The sequence below is a fragment of the Mytilus galloprovincialis genome, chromosome 11, assembly GCF_965363235.1.
Source record: "Mytilus galloprovincialis chromosome 11, xbMytGall1.hap1.1, whole genome shotgun sequence".
In the NCBI taxonomy this organism is placed as follows: Eukaryota; Metazoa; Mollusca; class Bivalvia; order Mytilida; family Mytilidae; genus Mytilus; species Mytilus galloprovincialis.
Window position 1 is genome coordinate 86,250,331 of NC_134848.1, and position 18,533 is coordinate 86,268,863.

The 18,533-nt window shown below is 33.6% G+C and overlaps 1 protein-coding gene across 2 annotated transcripts in view; it reads left to right on the forward strand.

Moving 5' to 3' along the window:
* LOC143052973 (UDP-N-acetylglucosamine transferase subunit ALG13-like) overlaps positions 1 to 18,418 on the forward strand; it is a 22,323-nt gene extending 3,905 nt beyond the window's left edge. Inside the window, exons 1-4 of one of the 2 annotated variants that reach the window (XM_076226150.1) lie at positions 4,299 to 4,437; positions 13,413 to 13,578; positions 15,074 to 15,212; positions 17,770 to 18,418. In XM_076226150.1, coding sequence (XP_076082265.1) covers positions 4,354 to 4,437; positions 13,413 to 13,578; positions 15,074 to 15,212; positions 17,770 to 17,890 — 510 coding nt within the window. In that variant the 5' untranslated portion in view covers positions 4,299 to 4,353 and the 3' untranslated portion in view covers positions 17,891 to 18,418. Of the gene's footprint in view, positions 1 to 4,298; positions 4,438 to 13,412; positions 13,579 to 15,073; positions 15,213 to 17,769 lie in introns of those variants that run through there. The other variant, XM_076226151.1, reaches the window with a different exon arrangement.
* Positions 18,419 to 18,533: the final 115 nt, after the last annotated feature.

Here is an 18,533-nt window from a genome sequence, read left to right on the forward strand (position 1 = left end):
TCTACGGAGAATATCCCCCAAAGGGTGACTGGGGTATAGAAATATGGTCACTAGGTCTTCTCCCGACCGGCAGTAAAACGCTTGCTGAAGTGGGGCGTCCGTTTGGCTGTGCGGGATGTATCAAATTCGCAGTCACGTCCGGTCAGAAGGGGGACGTTAAATCCGATTCCTCGTGTAAAGAGAGTGCCACGCTCTTTGCACGTTAAGAACCCTTGCCACAACTCTTTGAGGAGTCCGTAGGTGGCCTGTTGCAAGGCCAAATTTCTGTCCCTATCCAATATACCCTCATTTTCCAGTGGTAGTCCAAATTTCCCCGACCATCATCCTAGATGGCCTCTATCATGTCTATTACAACAACCTACCTATTGTATTTATTGTGAACTTGTTCTCGTCCTGAATATGCATGAAATATTTGCCACTGGACGTTAAGCAACCAACAATCAATCAATCAATCTACGGAGAATAGAGATAGATTATCAGAAGAACATGAAATATTCGGGTTACGAGTATTACGCTGTGTTCAAGAACGCAAATCAGGGTATGTGACAAATTGGAAATTTCTGGCATTAGAAAACCGTGGATTTTTTTAAAACATTGACTTTGTGTCAGCAAATTTGGGCTCTGAAAGATTTCAAAAGCGAAAGAAAAAAACATAACTGGATTAAAGAAACTGTCAAAAGCACAAACTTGTTAGATCTATGACCGTATATTGAGTTTAAAAAGTCTGCAAACAAACACATTGTGTCATAGAAAGCCCTTAGATTTACCCACGGCTATTGTTTTTGTTTAAAAACACAAAATACCCTTAAAAGAGTCATTAAACAACTTCATGTTTTACATTGTAATTATATTCATGATATTTGCTTCAGTCTTGCATAACTTGAGAATCTTAAAAGCACAACCCTAGTATTACCAACACTGTTTGAGATCTTATTTCATTCATATTATACTTGTGTTGCATACCATTGCATTTGCATAATTTTATGGGGACTACAAACCATCGCTTAAAAAGTAGTCGAACTTGAACAGAGAATTCCTCCATGATTTTACTGTTTACTGGAAATAGGTTTCTAAAGTAGCAATTGCATGTAGAACAGTCGTTGCCAATCAGAGATATTTATTTAAGAACTTGAAAAAATATGTACGATTCTTTATACCTGTACATGGTATTAGCTAATTATAACACTTGCATATATATGAAGTTCACGTCACAAGAAGGTTTCATATTAAATAAAATTTAAAAAATAAAATCCTCCCACCCACCCCATTTTTTTCAAAACTTTGGATGAAAATCTACTAATTAATTTTAGTTGGCCTTATAAAACTCCTAAATATGTGCTTGTTTTGAAAACAATTAGTACAATTTATTCAGAAATTTCCATATTTTCTTCATTGATACAGGATACCATAATCGTTGCATCTTGATGTTTTAGCCAAAAAAATGTATTTATATTTGGTTTTGAAATTCCAGTTATATACAATTTATTCCAAATCATTGGCAATGTAAAATTCTTTAAATCCAGTAAAGAAAAAAACTTTTAACTTGTAATTAAAATCTTTAAAATAGGCACCATGTGATATTTGTGACCTGTACACCATCTACATGGTTTCCACATTTTAACCTACTTTAGTGGGCTAAAATCAATAAAGTACTTCCTTTCAAGTCATGCATGGTAAAAGTTTACTTCTCCTTTGACAAGTTTATTGCGTTTCTGAAAAGTGTTTGCAGAACATGAATAAAAAAAAATAATTAAAAATTGTGACAAAGATACCAACTGTGTACATTCCAAGTGTAACGGTATATCAACATGCATTTTTTATTAAATTATCTTTATTCACCTAAAATATCCAGTAATATTTACTGCTGAAGCAAAATCAATCCAACGAGCATCGGCACAATGATAAGAGACGTAATGTCGATTGAATTTTCCAAGGACCCTTTACATCATTATCCGGAAACGAAGTGTGTTATAACGTCTGTCAAATCTGAAATCCATTTTGTCAAGTCATTGGGCATTTATTTTCACACAAGATCGTATGTAACATTATGCACATAGGAAAAATAATAGACCCCCGGCACAATCTCTTTGAAAATTGTATTTTCCTTTTTTAAACGAGACAAAACAAGTCTACAGATTATGTTTGCTAACATCCCGTTGGAAACAAAAACAATATTTAGACCCAGTATTTCATATATCCGGCCGTAAGGGCGTGATCACATGTTAGTCACATGTTTCACGTATGACCGGAAATGATTAGAACTTAACGACAAAAACAATTTTAATAAAAAAAAGGAAATAACTGGACTTCTGTTTCGTGTGAAATGTAACGCATAACGATAACGTCATTTTCTAACTTAATTATTACGAAGAACAAATCTAGAATGTAAATCATCTCTGATTTACCTGTTTGAACATCTCGCGAGAGTTCATATTTGCATATTGTTATATAAAGAATTCTATTACAACAAAGCAGATTACATCATCTAAAATTTGCGTTACGAAATAGGAAACCAAAGTAACGCTAGTGTTCTTACTCCTGCTACAGAAATACTTATAGTTCTCGGCATTTTCTTCTGACTATTCTTATTGGTCGATGTTCTTTATTATTTGAAAGCAAAAGTTACGAATTTGCCGGTGACGATTATCTATAAATCAGTCAGCGATATGCACTTCGGAAGCGAAAAGTAACGCGAGAAACGACACAAAAATACGGTCGTTTAATCTTTGAAATTTGTTAATTTCAATTTTTTTTCTAGGGAAGAGTAGCATACACTTGTATGTTGATAAAAATAAAGGCATCTTTAGATGTAGTTACAACTTTTCTTACAGTAATACACATTTTTATCACTTTTCTATCGTTATAGGAAACGAGCCCAATAGCAAATTATGGTCCATATATGAAATGGACCGCACCTCTATTGAGCTCTATCCAATAACATGTGGAATTATTCCTATTTGGGTACATGTATTTATCTAATTACATGGAAAATATTTCAAGAAACCAAACTTTCATTTGTGCATAATCTGAACAATATTGATTAAATACCAGCTTATCTTCACAGGAACATTTATGCCATCTTTAATTAAATAAACATGATAAATGAATAAATCAATCAGTCAGGGGTACTATATGTACTACTTGTTCAAGTTATTTTTATACAACAGCAAAAACTGGTATAATGGTATGATGTTGTAGTCGTCTGCTTCATCATCATTGACCAAAGATACATTTATTTTCAGATATTTTTATTTAGTTAAAGTGAATGGATCTCTATGAAATGTTTTAAGAAGGATCAATACCACAAAAGAAAGGTTTGGAATGATTTTGGGGATGATGGAATTTGAATTAGACTATTTACTAGATTTGTAAAAACATATGCAACACTACGGGTGCCATATGAAGAGCAGGATCTGCTTACCCAACCGGAGCACCAAAGAACACCCCAGTTTTTGGTGGGGTTTGTGTTGCTTAGTCTTAATTAGTTTTCTATGTTGTGTCTTGTGAACAATTATTTGTCTGTCTTTTTCTTTTTTCATTGTTTTTAGCCATGGCGTTGTCAGTCTATTTTGGATCTATCATCAGATCTTGACTGTCCGTGTGGTATCTTTTGTTTTAGCCATGGCGTTGTCAGTCTATTTTCGATCTATCATCAGAGCTTGACTGTCCGTTTGGTATCTTTTGTTTTAGCCATAGTGTTGTCAGTCTATTTTCGATCTATCATCAGAGCTTGACTGTTCGTTTGGTATCTTTTGTTTTAGCCATTACGTTGTCAGTCTATTTTCAATCTATCATCAGAGCTTGACTGTTCGTTTGGTATCTTGTTTTAGCCATGGCGTTGTCAGTCTATTTTCGATCTATCATCAGAGCTTGACTGTTCGTTTGGAATCTTTTGTTTTAGCCATGGTGTTGTCAGTCTATTTTCGATCTATCATCAGAGCTTGACTGTTCGTTTGGTATCTTTTGTTTTAGCCATGACGTTGTCAGTTTATTTTCGATCTATCATCAGAGCTTGACTGTCTGTTTGGTATCTATCATCAGAGCTTGACTGTCCGTTTGGTATCTATCATCAGAGCTTGACTGTTCTTTTGGGATCTATCATCAGAGCTTGACTGTCCGTTTGGGATCTATCATCAGAGCTTGACTGTCCGTTTGGTATCTATCATCAGAGCTTGACTGTCTGTTTGGTATGTTGTTTTATCAGTATCAACAACAAATTTTAGCGGAAAAATTAAAAATTTATTAAAAAATAACAGTAAAAACAGCATATAAGCCAAAAAATGTTTTAAAAAATCGGACTAAAATTAAAGTCAAATCCGGAACCGATTTACGAACAGCAGGTGCTTGCTGGCAATGTCTAAAACTGTATTTGTTACAGTTGGTACTACAGAGTTTGATTCCTTAATTCAAAGTATAACGAAAGATTCCATCTATAAGGTTAATTTTTTTGATATTGAAGTATTGAGTGTTTTCTATTTAAGACAATAGACAATATTTATTAGCACAAACACATTTACATTAAATGGTTATGGCATACAAAATTATAGTCCAAATAATTATGACGTCTTGAAAGGCTATTATAATTTTTTTCTTTTATAATAGCCTTTCAAGACGTCATAATTATTTGGACTAACAAAATTAAGACAATAAACTGACAATAGTTAAATTGATTATAAGGCCAAAATTAAAAATATGTTTGTTTCCCTTCCCCCCACCCGTGTCAAAAATAAGCCCCCGGGTCAAAAAATTATTTTCCACAAAAAAATCGAAATTATTTTTTTCCTGAAAATAATTTGTTTCCATTTTTGGAAAGTGCTTGAAAGCAGAAGGATTGATAATCTAAATAAATACACTCAAATTGAGCACAATCAACTGATAAGTGGCCTGGACTGGACAAGTCAAACCATTCATGTGACCATGCTATGACAATCACATCCAGTTAAAAAAAAAAAAAAAAAAAAAAAAAGAACCTGCCTTCCTGGTCTGTTTACAAAGGGTAGACCCGGGGGAGAGGAAACAGACATTCTTTTAAAGGTGGCCTAATTATATTTGAGTGACAGTGGTATTCACAGCGAAGAAAAAAAAGACTATAAATATCAACAGTTAACACATTATTAATGTTCATGAACAATTGAAAAAAGAACACAAACAAAAATTAGGTTGCACATTAAAAGAAATACAAGTTATACAGATGTTCTCAATAAAAAAACAATCATTAATATACTTTATGGTGATTTTTATAATGACTGGTAGACTGCTATTTAAAAGTGCAGTCAAATTCTTCAGTGTTATCATGGTTATAGTGGACTGCAATTTAATAAAATTGAAATTAAGATTTTTATTAATACTTTGTATATACAGGTATCCCTCAATGATGTATAGTATGGACAGATTGAGAAGAAATGGTATTCATCCTCAATTTCTTGTCTGTTAAGATAACATTTATAAGACAATTAGTATTAGACTAACATTCAATTTGACTAATCATAAATCAGAGAATATATATATCTGTATATAATTCTATCAGTAACTGGCTAATTTATTCACTCAGTGCAAAAGATTCAGTGCTTAAATACAATCAACCCTTGACAAATGAAAAATTGATGCATAACAAACAAAACACACTAGTTAACATGACAAGAGTCGTAAGCAGGATCTGCCTAACCTTATACTAAAATTCTGCGCGATATGATCAAAATTTTCCATTTCAACAGTCATGATATTGTTTTTTAAGGCCCTTTATAGCATTGCTTAATTGTTGAAGGTCGTACAGTGACTTATGATTGTTAATTTCTGTGACATTTGGTCTCTTGTGGCGATTGGTCTCATTGACAATCCTACAATGTACAACATCTCCTTTTTTTATAATTTATCACTAATCTGACAAGCACGTTTCGGCTGAAAATTACTGCCATATCTCATAACTTCCTTATAAGTTCCCTCTTCTCTCATTCCCATATTTTTGGACGTTCATTGTATTGTACATAAATCAGGCCGTTAGTTTTGTCGTTTGAATTGTTTTACATTTACATCATTCGAAGCCTTTTGTATCTGACTATGCAATAAGAGTTTTGCTCATTGTTGAAGGCCATACTATTCAATTTAATATGACAGTAAAAAATATTTGTGGTCGTAAAATGGTATCACATCGTCAATGTTGACAGATGTCAGATGGTTTCTGGACAATAACTTTAATATAAATAAATAGAAATCCATGAAATTTATACACAAGGTCTATAACCACAAATCTAATATAAATAAATAGAAATCCGTGAAATTTATACACAAGGTTTATAACCACAAATCGAAGGTAGGGATTGATTTTTGGGGTTATGGTCCCAACAGTTTAGGAATTAGGGGCCCAAATAAGCATTTTAGTAGTTTCCAGACAATAAACTTGTGTACTGTTTAACATGTTCAAGTGTATGAATCTCTCCGATCATGTCTCTTAAATTATATCACAAGTTTCCATACCACAAAGGGATGGTAAGGATTGAGCTTTGGGGTTTTGGCTCTAACCAATTAGGAATTGGGGGCAAAAAAGAGGGTAAAACAAGGGTTTCCAGACAATTGAGACAATTTTAAAGCAGTGGAAGGGAGGTAATCCAATCACATTGAAAGTACAATGTATTTAAATGGGTTATTATAGTTGTTAACCCCATTAGCATGATTAGAAATTTGAATTGAAATAATGACTATATCTTGAGGAAAAGGGAAAGGTGGGGGTGGGGGTAAATAAAAAATTGTGGGAGGGAGACATTTTTTTTCAGATTTCAGAAATTTAAAAGAAAATTTCTTCAAATATATAAATTTTTTGTGCAATAAAAAGATACCGTATAAAGGGGAAGGGGAATCAATTCACAACAGCATAGTGAATTTCACAAAAGCAAAAGAAGGAATATAAATTCAAATCATATATATATCAAATTCTAAGTTCTTTGACTACACTTATTCTGTGTCAGAATCCTATTATGTGTCAAATATTTAATTACAATCCAAATTCAGACCTGTTTCAAGTGCTAATATTTTGTCCATTTTTACCCCAACTGTTCAGGGTTCGACCTCTGGGGTCATATCCAGCTGCGCTCAGCGAAGCAATTTATTCTATTTAAGATTCCTTTTTCCATTTTTTTCTTCAACATCCAGATGTAATTGTTAGCTATATGGACCATAATTTGGTATTCGGCCTTTGGTTTCTTTTTGTATCCTTTTTTATAAGTTCTAAAACTTTAACTTTTATTCTGTGGGTTGTGTTGATGTTAAAATAGTATTAATGGAACAATTGAGTTTTTCAAGAAAAAATTAATACATTTTGATTCACTGTTTACGTGACAGGAAACCAAACAGGAAACCAATCTTTATTTTCTTTATTTTGCACAATATATTTCAAAAGACATAAATGAACACCATTACTAGTGTTACTTGCTTCATGTTAATATTTAAAATCTATTTTCAATGTTAAATTAAAGTTTTTTTTAAACGCGACAGGAAACCATAAGAAACCGAAAGCATTTTTTTAGTTTTATTTTATTGCAAAATCTGCTTAAAATAATCTGAACAGTATACTTTTTCTTAAAATCCATTTTAAATGTAACAGTATTAGGCCAATTAAAATTAATTGATAGATTTTCATCCCCGCCCGCCCCTCTGAAATCGTCCGCCCCGATTTTTTTATTTTGAAAAATTTACGATTTCCGGATTTTGTTCGTTTCCGTTACCGGTAACCGTCAAAAATTTTGTTTCATTCGAACTTCCTGTTTCAAATTTCGGTTTTCATATTTCTTGTTTCGAGTACTTTAAAATGATTTCATTGACAAATTCTGCTGTTCAATGATGACAATATCATCTACGGAGAATATCCCCCAAAGGGTGACTGGGGTATAGAAATATGGTCACTAGGTCTTCTCCCGACCGGCAGTAAAACGCTTGCTGAAGTGGGGCGTCCGTTTGGCTGTGCGGGATGTATCAAATTCGCAGTCACGTCCGGTCAGAAGGGGGACGTTAAATCCGATTCCTCGTGTAAAGAGAGTGCCACGCTCTTTGCACGTTAAGAACCCTTGCCACAACTCTTTGAGGAGTCCGTAGGTGGCCTGTTGCAAGGCCAAATTTCTGTCCCTATCCAATATACCCTCATTTTCCAGTGGTAGTCCAAATTTCCCCGACCATCATCCTAGATGGCCTCTATCATGTCTATTACAACAACCTACCTATTGTATTTATTGTGAACTTGTTCTCGTCCTGAATATGCATGAAATATTTGCCACTGGACGTTAAGCAACCAACAATCAATCAATCAATCTACGGAGAATAGAGATAGATTATCAGAAGAACATGAAATATTCGGGTTACGAGTATTACGCTGTGTTCAAGAACGCAAATCAGGGTATGTGACAAATTGGAAATTTCTGGCATTAGAAAACCGTGGATTTTTTTAAAACATTGACTTTGTGTCAGCAAATTTGGGCTCTGAAAGATTTCAAAAGCGAAAGAAAAAAACATAACTGGATTAAAGAAACTGTCAAAAGCACAAACTTGTTAGATCTATGACCGTATATTGAGTTTAAAAAGTCTGCAAACAAACACATTGTGTCATAGAAAGCCCTTAGATTTACCCACGGCTATTGTTTTTGTTTAAAAACACAAAATACCCTTAAAAGAGTCATTAAACAACTTCATGTTTTACATTGTAATTATATTCATGATATTTGCTTCAGTCTTGCATAACTTGAGAATCTTAAAAGCACAACCCTAGTATTACCAACACTGTTTGAGATCTTATTTCATTCATATTATACTTGTGTTGCATACCATTGCATTTGCATAATTTTATGGGGACTACAAACCATCGCTTAAAAAGTAGTCGAACTTGAACAGAGAATTCCTCCATGATTTTACTGTTTACTGGAAATAGGTTTCTAAAGTAGCAATTGCATGTAGAACAGTCGTTGCCAATCAGAGATATTTATTTAAGAACTTGAAAAAATATGTACGATTCTTTATACCTGTACATGGTATTAGCTAATTATAACACTTGCATATATATGAAGTTCACGTCACAAGAAGGTTTCATATTAAATAAAATTTAAAAAATAAAATCCTCCCACCCACCCCATTTTTTTCAAAACTTTGGATGAAAATCTACTAATTAATTTTAGTTGGCCTTATAAAACTCCTAAATATGTGCTTGTTTTGAAAACAATTAGTACAATTTATTCAGAAATTTCCATATTTTCTTCATTGATACAGGATACCATAATCGTTGCATCTTGATGTTTTAGCCAAAAAAATGTATTTATATTTGGTTTTGAAATTCCAGTTATATACAATTTATTCCAAATCATTGGCAATGTAAAATTCTTTAAATCCAGTAAAGAAAAAAACTTTTAACTTGTAATTAAAATCTTTAAAATAGGCACCATGTGATATTTGTGACCTGTACACCATCTACATGGTTTCCACATTTTAACCTACTTTAGTGGGCTAAAATCAATAAAGTACTTCCTTTCAAGTCATGCATGGTAAAAGTTTACTTCTCCTTTGACAAGTTTATTGCGTTTCTGAAAAGTGTTTGCAGAACATGAATAAAAAAAAATAATTAAAAATTGTGACAAAGATACCAACTGTGTACATTCCAAGTGTAACGGTATATCAACATGCATTTTTTATTAAATTATCTTTATTCACCTAAAATATCCAGTAATATTTACTGCTGAAGCAAAATCAATCCAACGAGCATCGGCACAATGATAAGAGACGTAATGTCGATTGAATTTTCCAAGGACCCTTTACATCATTATCCGGAAACGAAGTGTGTTATAACGTCTGTCAAATCTGAAATCCATTTTGTCAAGTCATTGGGCATTTATTTTCACACAAGATCGTATGTAACATTATGCACATAGGAAAAATAATAGACCCCCGGCACAATCTCTTTGAAAATTGTATTTTCCTTTTTTAAACGAGACAAAACAAGTCTACAGATTATGTTTGCTAACATCCCGTTGGAAACAAAAACAATATTTAGACCCAGTATTTCATATATCCGGCCGTAAGGGCGTGATCACATGTTAGTCACATGTTTCACGTATGACCGGAAATGATTAGAACTTAACGACAAAAACAATTTTAATAAAAAAAAGGAAATAACTGGACTTCTGTTTCGTGTGAAATGTAACGCATAACGATAACGTCATTTTCTAACTTAATTATTACGAAGAACAAATCTAGAATGTAAATCATCTCTGATTTACCTGTTTGAACATCTCGCGAGAGTTCATATTTGCATATTGTTATATAAAGAATTCTATTACAACAAAGCAGATTACATCATCTAAAATTTGCGTTACGAAATAGGAAACCAAAGTAACGCTAGTGTTCTTACTCCTGCTACAGAAATACTTATAGTTCTCGGCATTTTCTTCTGACTATTCTTATTGGTCGATGTTCTTTATTATTTGAAAGCAAAAGTTACGAATTTGCCGGTGACGATTATCTATAAATCAGTCAGCGATATGCACTTCGGAAGCGAAAAGTAACGCGAGAAACGACACAAAAATACGGTCGTTTAATCTTTGAAATTTGTTAATTTCAATTTTTTTTCTAGGGAAGAGTAGCATACACTTGTATGTTGATAAAAATAAAGGCATCTTTAGATGTAGTTACAACTTTTCTTACAGTAATACACATTTTTATCACTTTTCTATCGTTATAGGAAACGAGCCCAATAGCAAATTATGGTCCATATATGAAATGGACCGCACCTCTATTGAGCTCTATCCAATAACATGTGGAATTATTCCTATTTGGGTACATGTATTTATCTAATTACATGGAAAATATTTCAAGAAACCAAACTTTCATTTGTGCATAATCTGAACAATATTGATTAAATACCAGCTTATCTTCACAGGAACATTTATGCCATCTTTAATTAAATAAACATGATAAATGAATAAATCAATCAGTCAGGGGTACTATATGTACTACTTGTTCAAGTTATTTTTATACAACAGCAAAAACTGGTATAATGGTATGATGTTGTAGTCGTCTGCTTCATCATCATTGACCAAAGATACATTTATTTTCAGATATTTTTATTTAGTTAAAGTGAATGGATCTCTATGAAATGTTTTAAGAAGGATCAATACCACAAAAGAAAGGTTTGGAATGATTTTGGGGATGATGGAATTTGAATTAGACTATTTACTAGATTTGTAAAAACATATGCAACACTACGGGTGCCATATGAAGAGCAGGATCTGCTTACCCAACCGGAGCACCAAAGAACACCCCAGTTTTTGGTGGGGTTTGTGTTGCTTAGTCTTAATTAGTTTTCTATGTTGTGTCTTGTGAACAATTATTTGTCTGTCTTTTTCTTTTTTCATTGTTTTTAGCCATGGCGTTGTCAGTCTATTTTGGATCTATCATCAGATCTTGACTGTCCGTGTGGTATCTTTTGTTTTAGCCATGGCGTTGTCAGTCTATTTTCGATCTATCATCAGAGCTTGACTGTCCGTTTGGTATCTTTTGTTTTAGCCATAGTGTTGTCAGTCTATTTTCGATCTATCATCAGAGCTTGACTGTTCGTTTGGTATCTTTTGTTTTAGCCATTACGTTGTCAGTCTATTTTCAATCTATCATCAGAGCTTGACTGTTCGTTTGGTATCTTGTTTTAGCCATGGCGTTGTCAGTCTATTTTCGATCTATCATCAGAGCTTGACTGTTCGTTTGGAATCTTTTGTTTTAGCCATGGTGTTGTCAGTCTATTTTCGATCTATCATCAGAGCTTGACTGTTCGTTTGGTATCTTTTGTTTTAGCCATGACGTTGTCAGTTTATTTTCGATCTATCATCAGAGCTTGACTGTCTGTTTGGTATCTATCATCAGAGCTTGACTGTCCGTTTGGTATCTATCATCAGAGCTTGACTGTTCTTTTGGGATCTATCATCAGAGCTTGACTGTCCGTTTGGGATCTATCATCAGAGCTTGACTGTCCGTTTGGTATCTATCATCAGAGCTTGACTGTCTGTTTGGTATCTATCATCAGAGCTTGACTGTCCGTTTGGTATCTATCATCAGAGCTTGACTGTCCGTTTGGTATCTATCATCAGAGCTTGACTGTTCGTTTGGGATCTGTCATCAGAGCTTGACTGTCCGTTTGGTATCTATCATCAGAGCTTGACCATGTTGACTGTTCTTTTGGGATCTATCATCAGAGCTTGACTGTCCGTTTAATATCTATCATCAGAGCTTGACTGTCTGTTTGGTATCTATCATCAGAGCTTGACTGTCCGTTTGGTATCTATCATCAGAGCTTGACTGTCCGTTTGGTATCTTTGCCTCTCCTTCATGAACAATGAAAATCTCATTTTGTCTGTTACCATGGCTACTGTATCTTCAGAACACTTTTCATTTTGTCTGTTACCGTATCTTCAGAGCACTTCTCATTTTGTCTGTTACCGTATCTTCAGAGCACTTCTCATTTTGTCTGTTACCGTATCTTCAGAGCACTTCTCATTTTGTCTGTTACCGTATCTTCAGAACACTTCTCATTTTGTCTGTTACCGTATCTTCAGAACACTTCTCATTTTGTCTGTTACCGTATCTTCAGAACACCGTATCTTCAGAACACTTCTCATTTTGTCTGTTACCGTATCTTCAGAACACTTCTCATTTTGTCTGTTACCGTATCTTCAGAACACTTCTCAATTTGTGTGTTACCGTATCTTCAGAACACTTCTCATTTTGTCTGTTACCGTATCTTCAGAACACTTCTCATTTTGTCTGTTACCGTATCTTCAGAGCACTTCTCATTTTGTAGGTGACCGTATCTTCAGAGCACTTCTCATTTTGTCTGTTACCGTATCTTCAGAGCACTTCTCATTTTGTCTGTTACCGTATCTTCAGTACACTTCTCATTTTGTTTGTTACCGTATCTTCAGAACACTTCTCATTTTGTCTGTTACTGTATCTTCAGAACACTTCTCATTTGCAAGCCTACAAGGGGCAATTTTTGAAGGCCTTGTGCAAATATTTTAAATGATCTTTGTGCAAGCCATTTCTTTGTTGAATTAACATGATTAATGAGATGAAACATTGAACCCTAATGAAAAATTATGAGCTAGCCTGTGAAAAATTATTAAAGGCAAGTTTTTCATCTCAAAACTTGAGAATTTTTGTGGGATTGTAAAAAAGATTACTATAAATACATTGTTATTCCAATATTTATTTTTTTAAATTAAGGGGAGATTATTCAAACATTATAATTAACTTAAAGAAGAATATTTGTCTCCATGTAAATAAAGATTACGTTGTACAAGTAGTAACCCTGACTGCCTGTATAGACGAAATAGTGAAAGTACATTACCAAAACATTTATAACATGTTAACCTATTGTTAATTTCATTTTATAGATCTTGAAATTTAAAGGTTACAACAAGCTATTAATACAGATTGGACGATGTGCCTTTGATCCATCTACAGAATGTTCTGTGAGAGGATTCACTGTAGAATGTTACAGATATAAACCATCTATAGCTGATGACATCAGTGACGCTTCACTGGTCATAAGTCATGCAGGTAACTATAGTAACTAGATATAAACCATCTATAGCTGATGACATCAGTGACGCTTCACTGGTCATAAGTCATGCAGGTAACTATAGTAACTAGATATAAACCATCTATAGCTGATGACATCAGTGACGCTTCACTGGTCGTAAGTCATGCAGGTTACTATAGTAACCAGATATAAACCCTCCATAGCTGATGACATCAATAACGCTTCACTGGTCATAAGTCATGCAGGTAACTATAGTTACCAGATATAAACCATCCATAGCTGATGACATTAGTAATGCTTCGCTGGTCATAAGTCATGCAGGTTACTATAGTAACCAGATATAAACCATCCATAGCTGATGACATCAGTAACGCTTCACTGGTCATAAGTCATATAGGTAACGATAGTAACCAGATATAAACCCTCCATAGCTGATGACATCAGTGACGCTTCACTGGTCATAAGTCATGCAGGTTACTATAGTAACCAGATATAAACCCGCCACAGCTGATGACATCAGTAACGCTTCACTGGTCATAAGTCATGTAGGTAACTATAGTAATCAGATATAAACCCTCCATAGCTGATGACATCAGTTACGCTTCACTGGTCATATGTCATGCAGGTAACTATAGTAACTAGATATAAACCATCCATATCTGATGACATCAGTAACGCTTCACTGGTCATAAGTCATGCAGGTAACTATATAGTAACCATATAAACCATCCATAGCTGATGACATCAGTAACGCTTCACTGGTTAAAGTCATGCAGGTAACTATAGTAACCAGATATAAACCTTCCATAGCTGATGACATCAGCAACACTTCACTGGTTAAAGTCATGCAGGTAACTATAGTAACCAGATATAAACCCTCCATAGCTGATGACATCAGTAACGCTTCACTGGGTAAAGTCATGCAGGTAACTTTAGTAACCAGATATAAACTTTCCATAGCTGATGACATCAGTAACGCTTCACTGGTTAAAGTCATGCAGGTAACTATAGTAACCAGATATAAACCTTCCATAGCTGATAACATCAGTAACGCTTCACTGGTTAATTTCACATGTTTCATGCAGGTAACTATAGCAACAAGATATATAAACCATCTATTATTATCAAATGATTAGTTACATGAGTTAAAAAAAATGTAAAATCACAAAAATACCAAACTCTGAGGAAAATTCAAAACTAAAATTCCTCAATCAAACTGCAAAATCAAAAGCTCAAACACACCAAACAAATGGACAAAATCTGTCATATTTCTGACTTGGTACAGGCATTGTCTTATGTAGAAAATGGTGGATTAAACCTGGTTTTAAAGCGCTAAACATCTTCATTATATGTCAGTCGCATCAAATTCCATTATATCGACAATGATGTGTGAACAAAACAAAGAGACAGATTTTTCAGTATAATTATATATATGTATATGTGACTGTTAAGCATGTTAAGTGGCTTTGATTGAGGAAATAATTACTGGAATTGTTTTATTTTATATTATAGGAGCCGGGAGTTGTTTAGAAAGTTTAACTGCTAATAAACCTTTACTGGTAGTAGTTAATGATGAACTAATGGACAATCATCAGTTAGAGTTAGCTAGACAGCTGAAGAAAGATGGCAATATAGAGTATTGTGATTGCAGGTATGGGAATTATTGCTATTTTCTGTTTTTGTCTCTTGCATAAAGTCTCTCCAGTCTTGTTATCACTCTCACATGTAAAGTTCTTGATAGATTTATATCAGCAATGTTAGACAAGGTCCTAAATCAATGCCGATCAATTGTTTTTAAAAGAGTTATGCCCTTGGAAACATTAACCTTATAGAAAATTGCATCGTTAGAGCTGTCGTGTTCAACTCTTACCAGATTTTTATGAAACCTATATCCTCTGTTTATTTCAGCAACCTCTTTAAGGCTTTCCAAAATAAGTTCTGATCAAATATTTTGTCAAGTTATGGCCCTTGGAAATATATATTATAATCGAAATTACATTAGATTTGCATGAAAGTCTTCCTTTTTCTCAAGATATTAAAGAAAGGTTTAAAAAAACAGCAAAAAAATATGCTTTTGTGCAGTTGTTGACGTTGTACTTAGGACAGAAACATATTATGTAATGCGGTGGACTTTGGAATTTCTTTTTCATTTCCTTTGACTTTTTTATGTGTTCATTTTTCATAGTACTTGCCCAAGATTGAAAAATATCACCAAAATTTAAAGTGCAATTTACGTTGTCAAAATAAACATCAACAACATCATAGGCAAACTAACAATCATAAGATTATCTATGGTTTTTCAAACTTAAGTATAATTCTTGTCCAAATCTCATCTCAGGGCTGTTACCCTTTGTTGAGATTGTTCTAGAAATGTAGCTTAGAAATATCTGCTCCTTTAAAAATAAACAATGAATATCTGTTGGTCTTTAAAATAAGAAGTTTATGATTGGTTTGGTGTATAAAATAAATAGTTAATGATTGGTTAAGTCATATGTTTTGAAAAAATAGATAAATTTGTAGTGATGAGATATGATCAATATGACTAAGACATCTATAAAAATAAGTGTTGGATAAGAAGCTTAATTACTTATACAAGTGTCTCTTTTTATGGCTAGATGAAGCAGATTTGAGTTGTTATCAGCAACTATCAGAGTAACTCTTGAATTCTTTTTCTGCATCCATGTCTGCATGCAAAGCAGCAGCCAGTTTGAAGAAATTAACCAAAAAAATCTAAATACCAGGAGTCGGTTTCACCAAAAAACTTACAATTAAGACTAATCGTAAGTCATGAATAATTCATTATACTTAGGATAACCGTAGTCGTAAGTTTTGTTTTTGTGAAACCAACACCGTTAGTTGAATTACAGCTCACATAGATTTTGCCATTTCTCCCTTGTCCACTTAGATTGATTCCTGTAGTCCTCCATTTTTGATTGGATAGCAGTGAGAAATAGAGAATGCCATTGCAAAAAATATAAGATGACTAAATCAACAATAACAGGATACAAAACACTACCTCGAAAGCTTACAAGATTGGGCAACATGAATAAAAGGATACAAAACACTACCTAGAAAGCTTACAAGATTGGGCAACATGAATAACAGGATACAAAACACTACCTAGAAAGCTTACAAGATTGGGCAACATGAATAACAGGATACAAAACACTACCTAGAAAGCTTACAAGATTGGGCAACATGAATAACAGGAGACAAAACACTACCTAGAAAGCTTACAAGATTGGACAACATGAATTAATTACAGTACTTGTATCCACATTGGAGACAAAACACTACCTAGAAAGCTTACAAGATTGGGCAACATGAATAACAGGAGACAAAACACTACCTAGAAAGCTTACAAGATTGAACAACATGAATAACAGGATACAAAACACAACCTAGAAAGCTTACAAGATTGGGCAACATGAATAACAGGATACAAAACACTACCTAGAAAGCTAACAGGATTGGGCAACATGAATAACAGGATACAAAACACTACCTAGAAAGCTTACAAGATTGGGCAACATGAATAACAGGATACAAAACACTACCTAGAAAGCTTACAAGATTGGGCAACATGAATAACAGGATACAAAACACTACCTAGAAAGCTTAAAAGATTGGGCAACATGAATTAATTATAATACTTGTATCCACATTGGAGACAAAACACTACCTAGAAAGCTTACAAGATTGGGCAACATGAATAACAGGATACAAAACACTACCTAGAAAGCTTACAAGATTGGGCAACATGAATAACAGGATACAAAACACTACCTAGAAAGCTTAAAAGATTGGGCAACATGAATTAATTATAATACTTGTATCCACATTGGAGACAAAACACTACCTAGAAAGCTTACAAGATTGGGCAACATGAATAACAGGATACAAAACACTACCTAGAAAGCTTACAAGATTTGGCAACATGAATTAATTACAATACTTGTATCCACATTGGAGACACAAAATTTAGATTTATGCAAACTTTTTCTATGAATGATATATATTTATATGTTAATTCAAAGTTTGTTTTAGTTTGTGTAATCTTTCTGTTTAAGTTTGTGTAATCTTTCTGTTTTAGTTTGTGTAATCTTTCTGTTTTAGTTTGTGTAATCTTTCTGTTTAAGTTTGTGTAATCTTTCTGTTTTAGTTTGTGTAATCTTTCTGTTTTAGTTTGTGTAATCTTTCTGTTTTAGTTCACTAGCAGAAACATTGAAGACCTGTGATTTTAGCAGATTAAAGCCTTACACTCCTGGAAAACCACAGTTGTTTGCAGATTATTTGGACAACTTAATGGGGTATACTAAACAGTCATGAGGGTGAGGGGTTCATACCAAACAGTCATGACATCAAAGATGCTGATTACCTAAATGTAAAAGTGGAAGATTGAATGAATCATACAGAGACAGGCCATTTGTTATCACTACCATGTGATCTACAATAAGTTACCACCGTGCTTATATCATTGACAATAAATTACCTTTTTATTGGGCATTATATATTCGTTCTTTGAACTTCAACTATAAGCACTCAGAGGGTTGTGATACTACCATTATGAGGAAATAAAATTGATTATAATAACTTACATGGAAGACCAAGCTTATCAGGCCAGAATCTCAAAACTCTTGTTATATGCTGCATGTAAAATTGTTCTTGGCTGTTGATTAAAACAAACATATAATTCTTTTTAATATTAAGCTGAGTTGGGTTTTTATATATTTTGGCCTTGAGCATCACCAAAGAGAGATTGATTGTCAAATAGCCCATCTGGTACAGAACATTTGGTATTGTTTATGTTCTTGTAAACATTTATTGTCAGAACTGAATTAAAATGCATTAATTAGATTTTGTCGAGCCTGCCTTGACCTCATTTTCATGGTTCAGCAGTTATTGTTAAGATTTTGTGTTTTGTTCTGTTTTTCTTATACTGTATTCAATAGGTCTTCTATGTTTGGTGTAG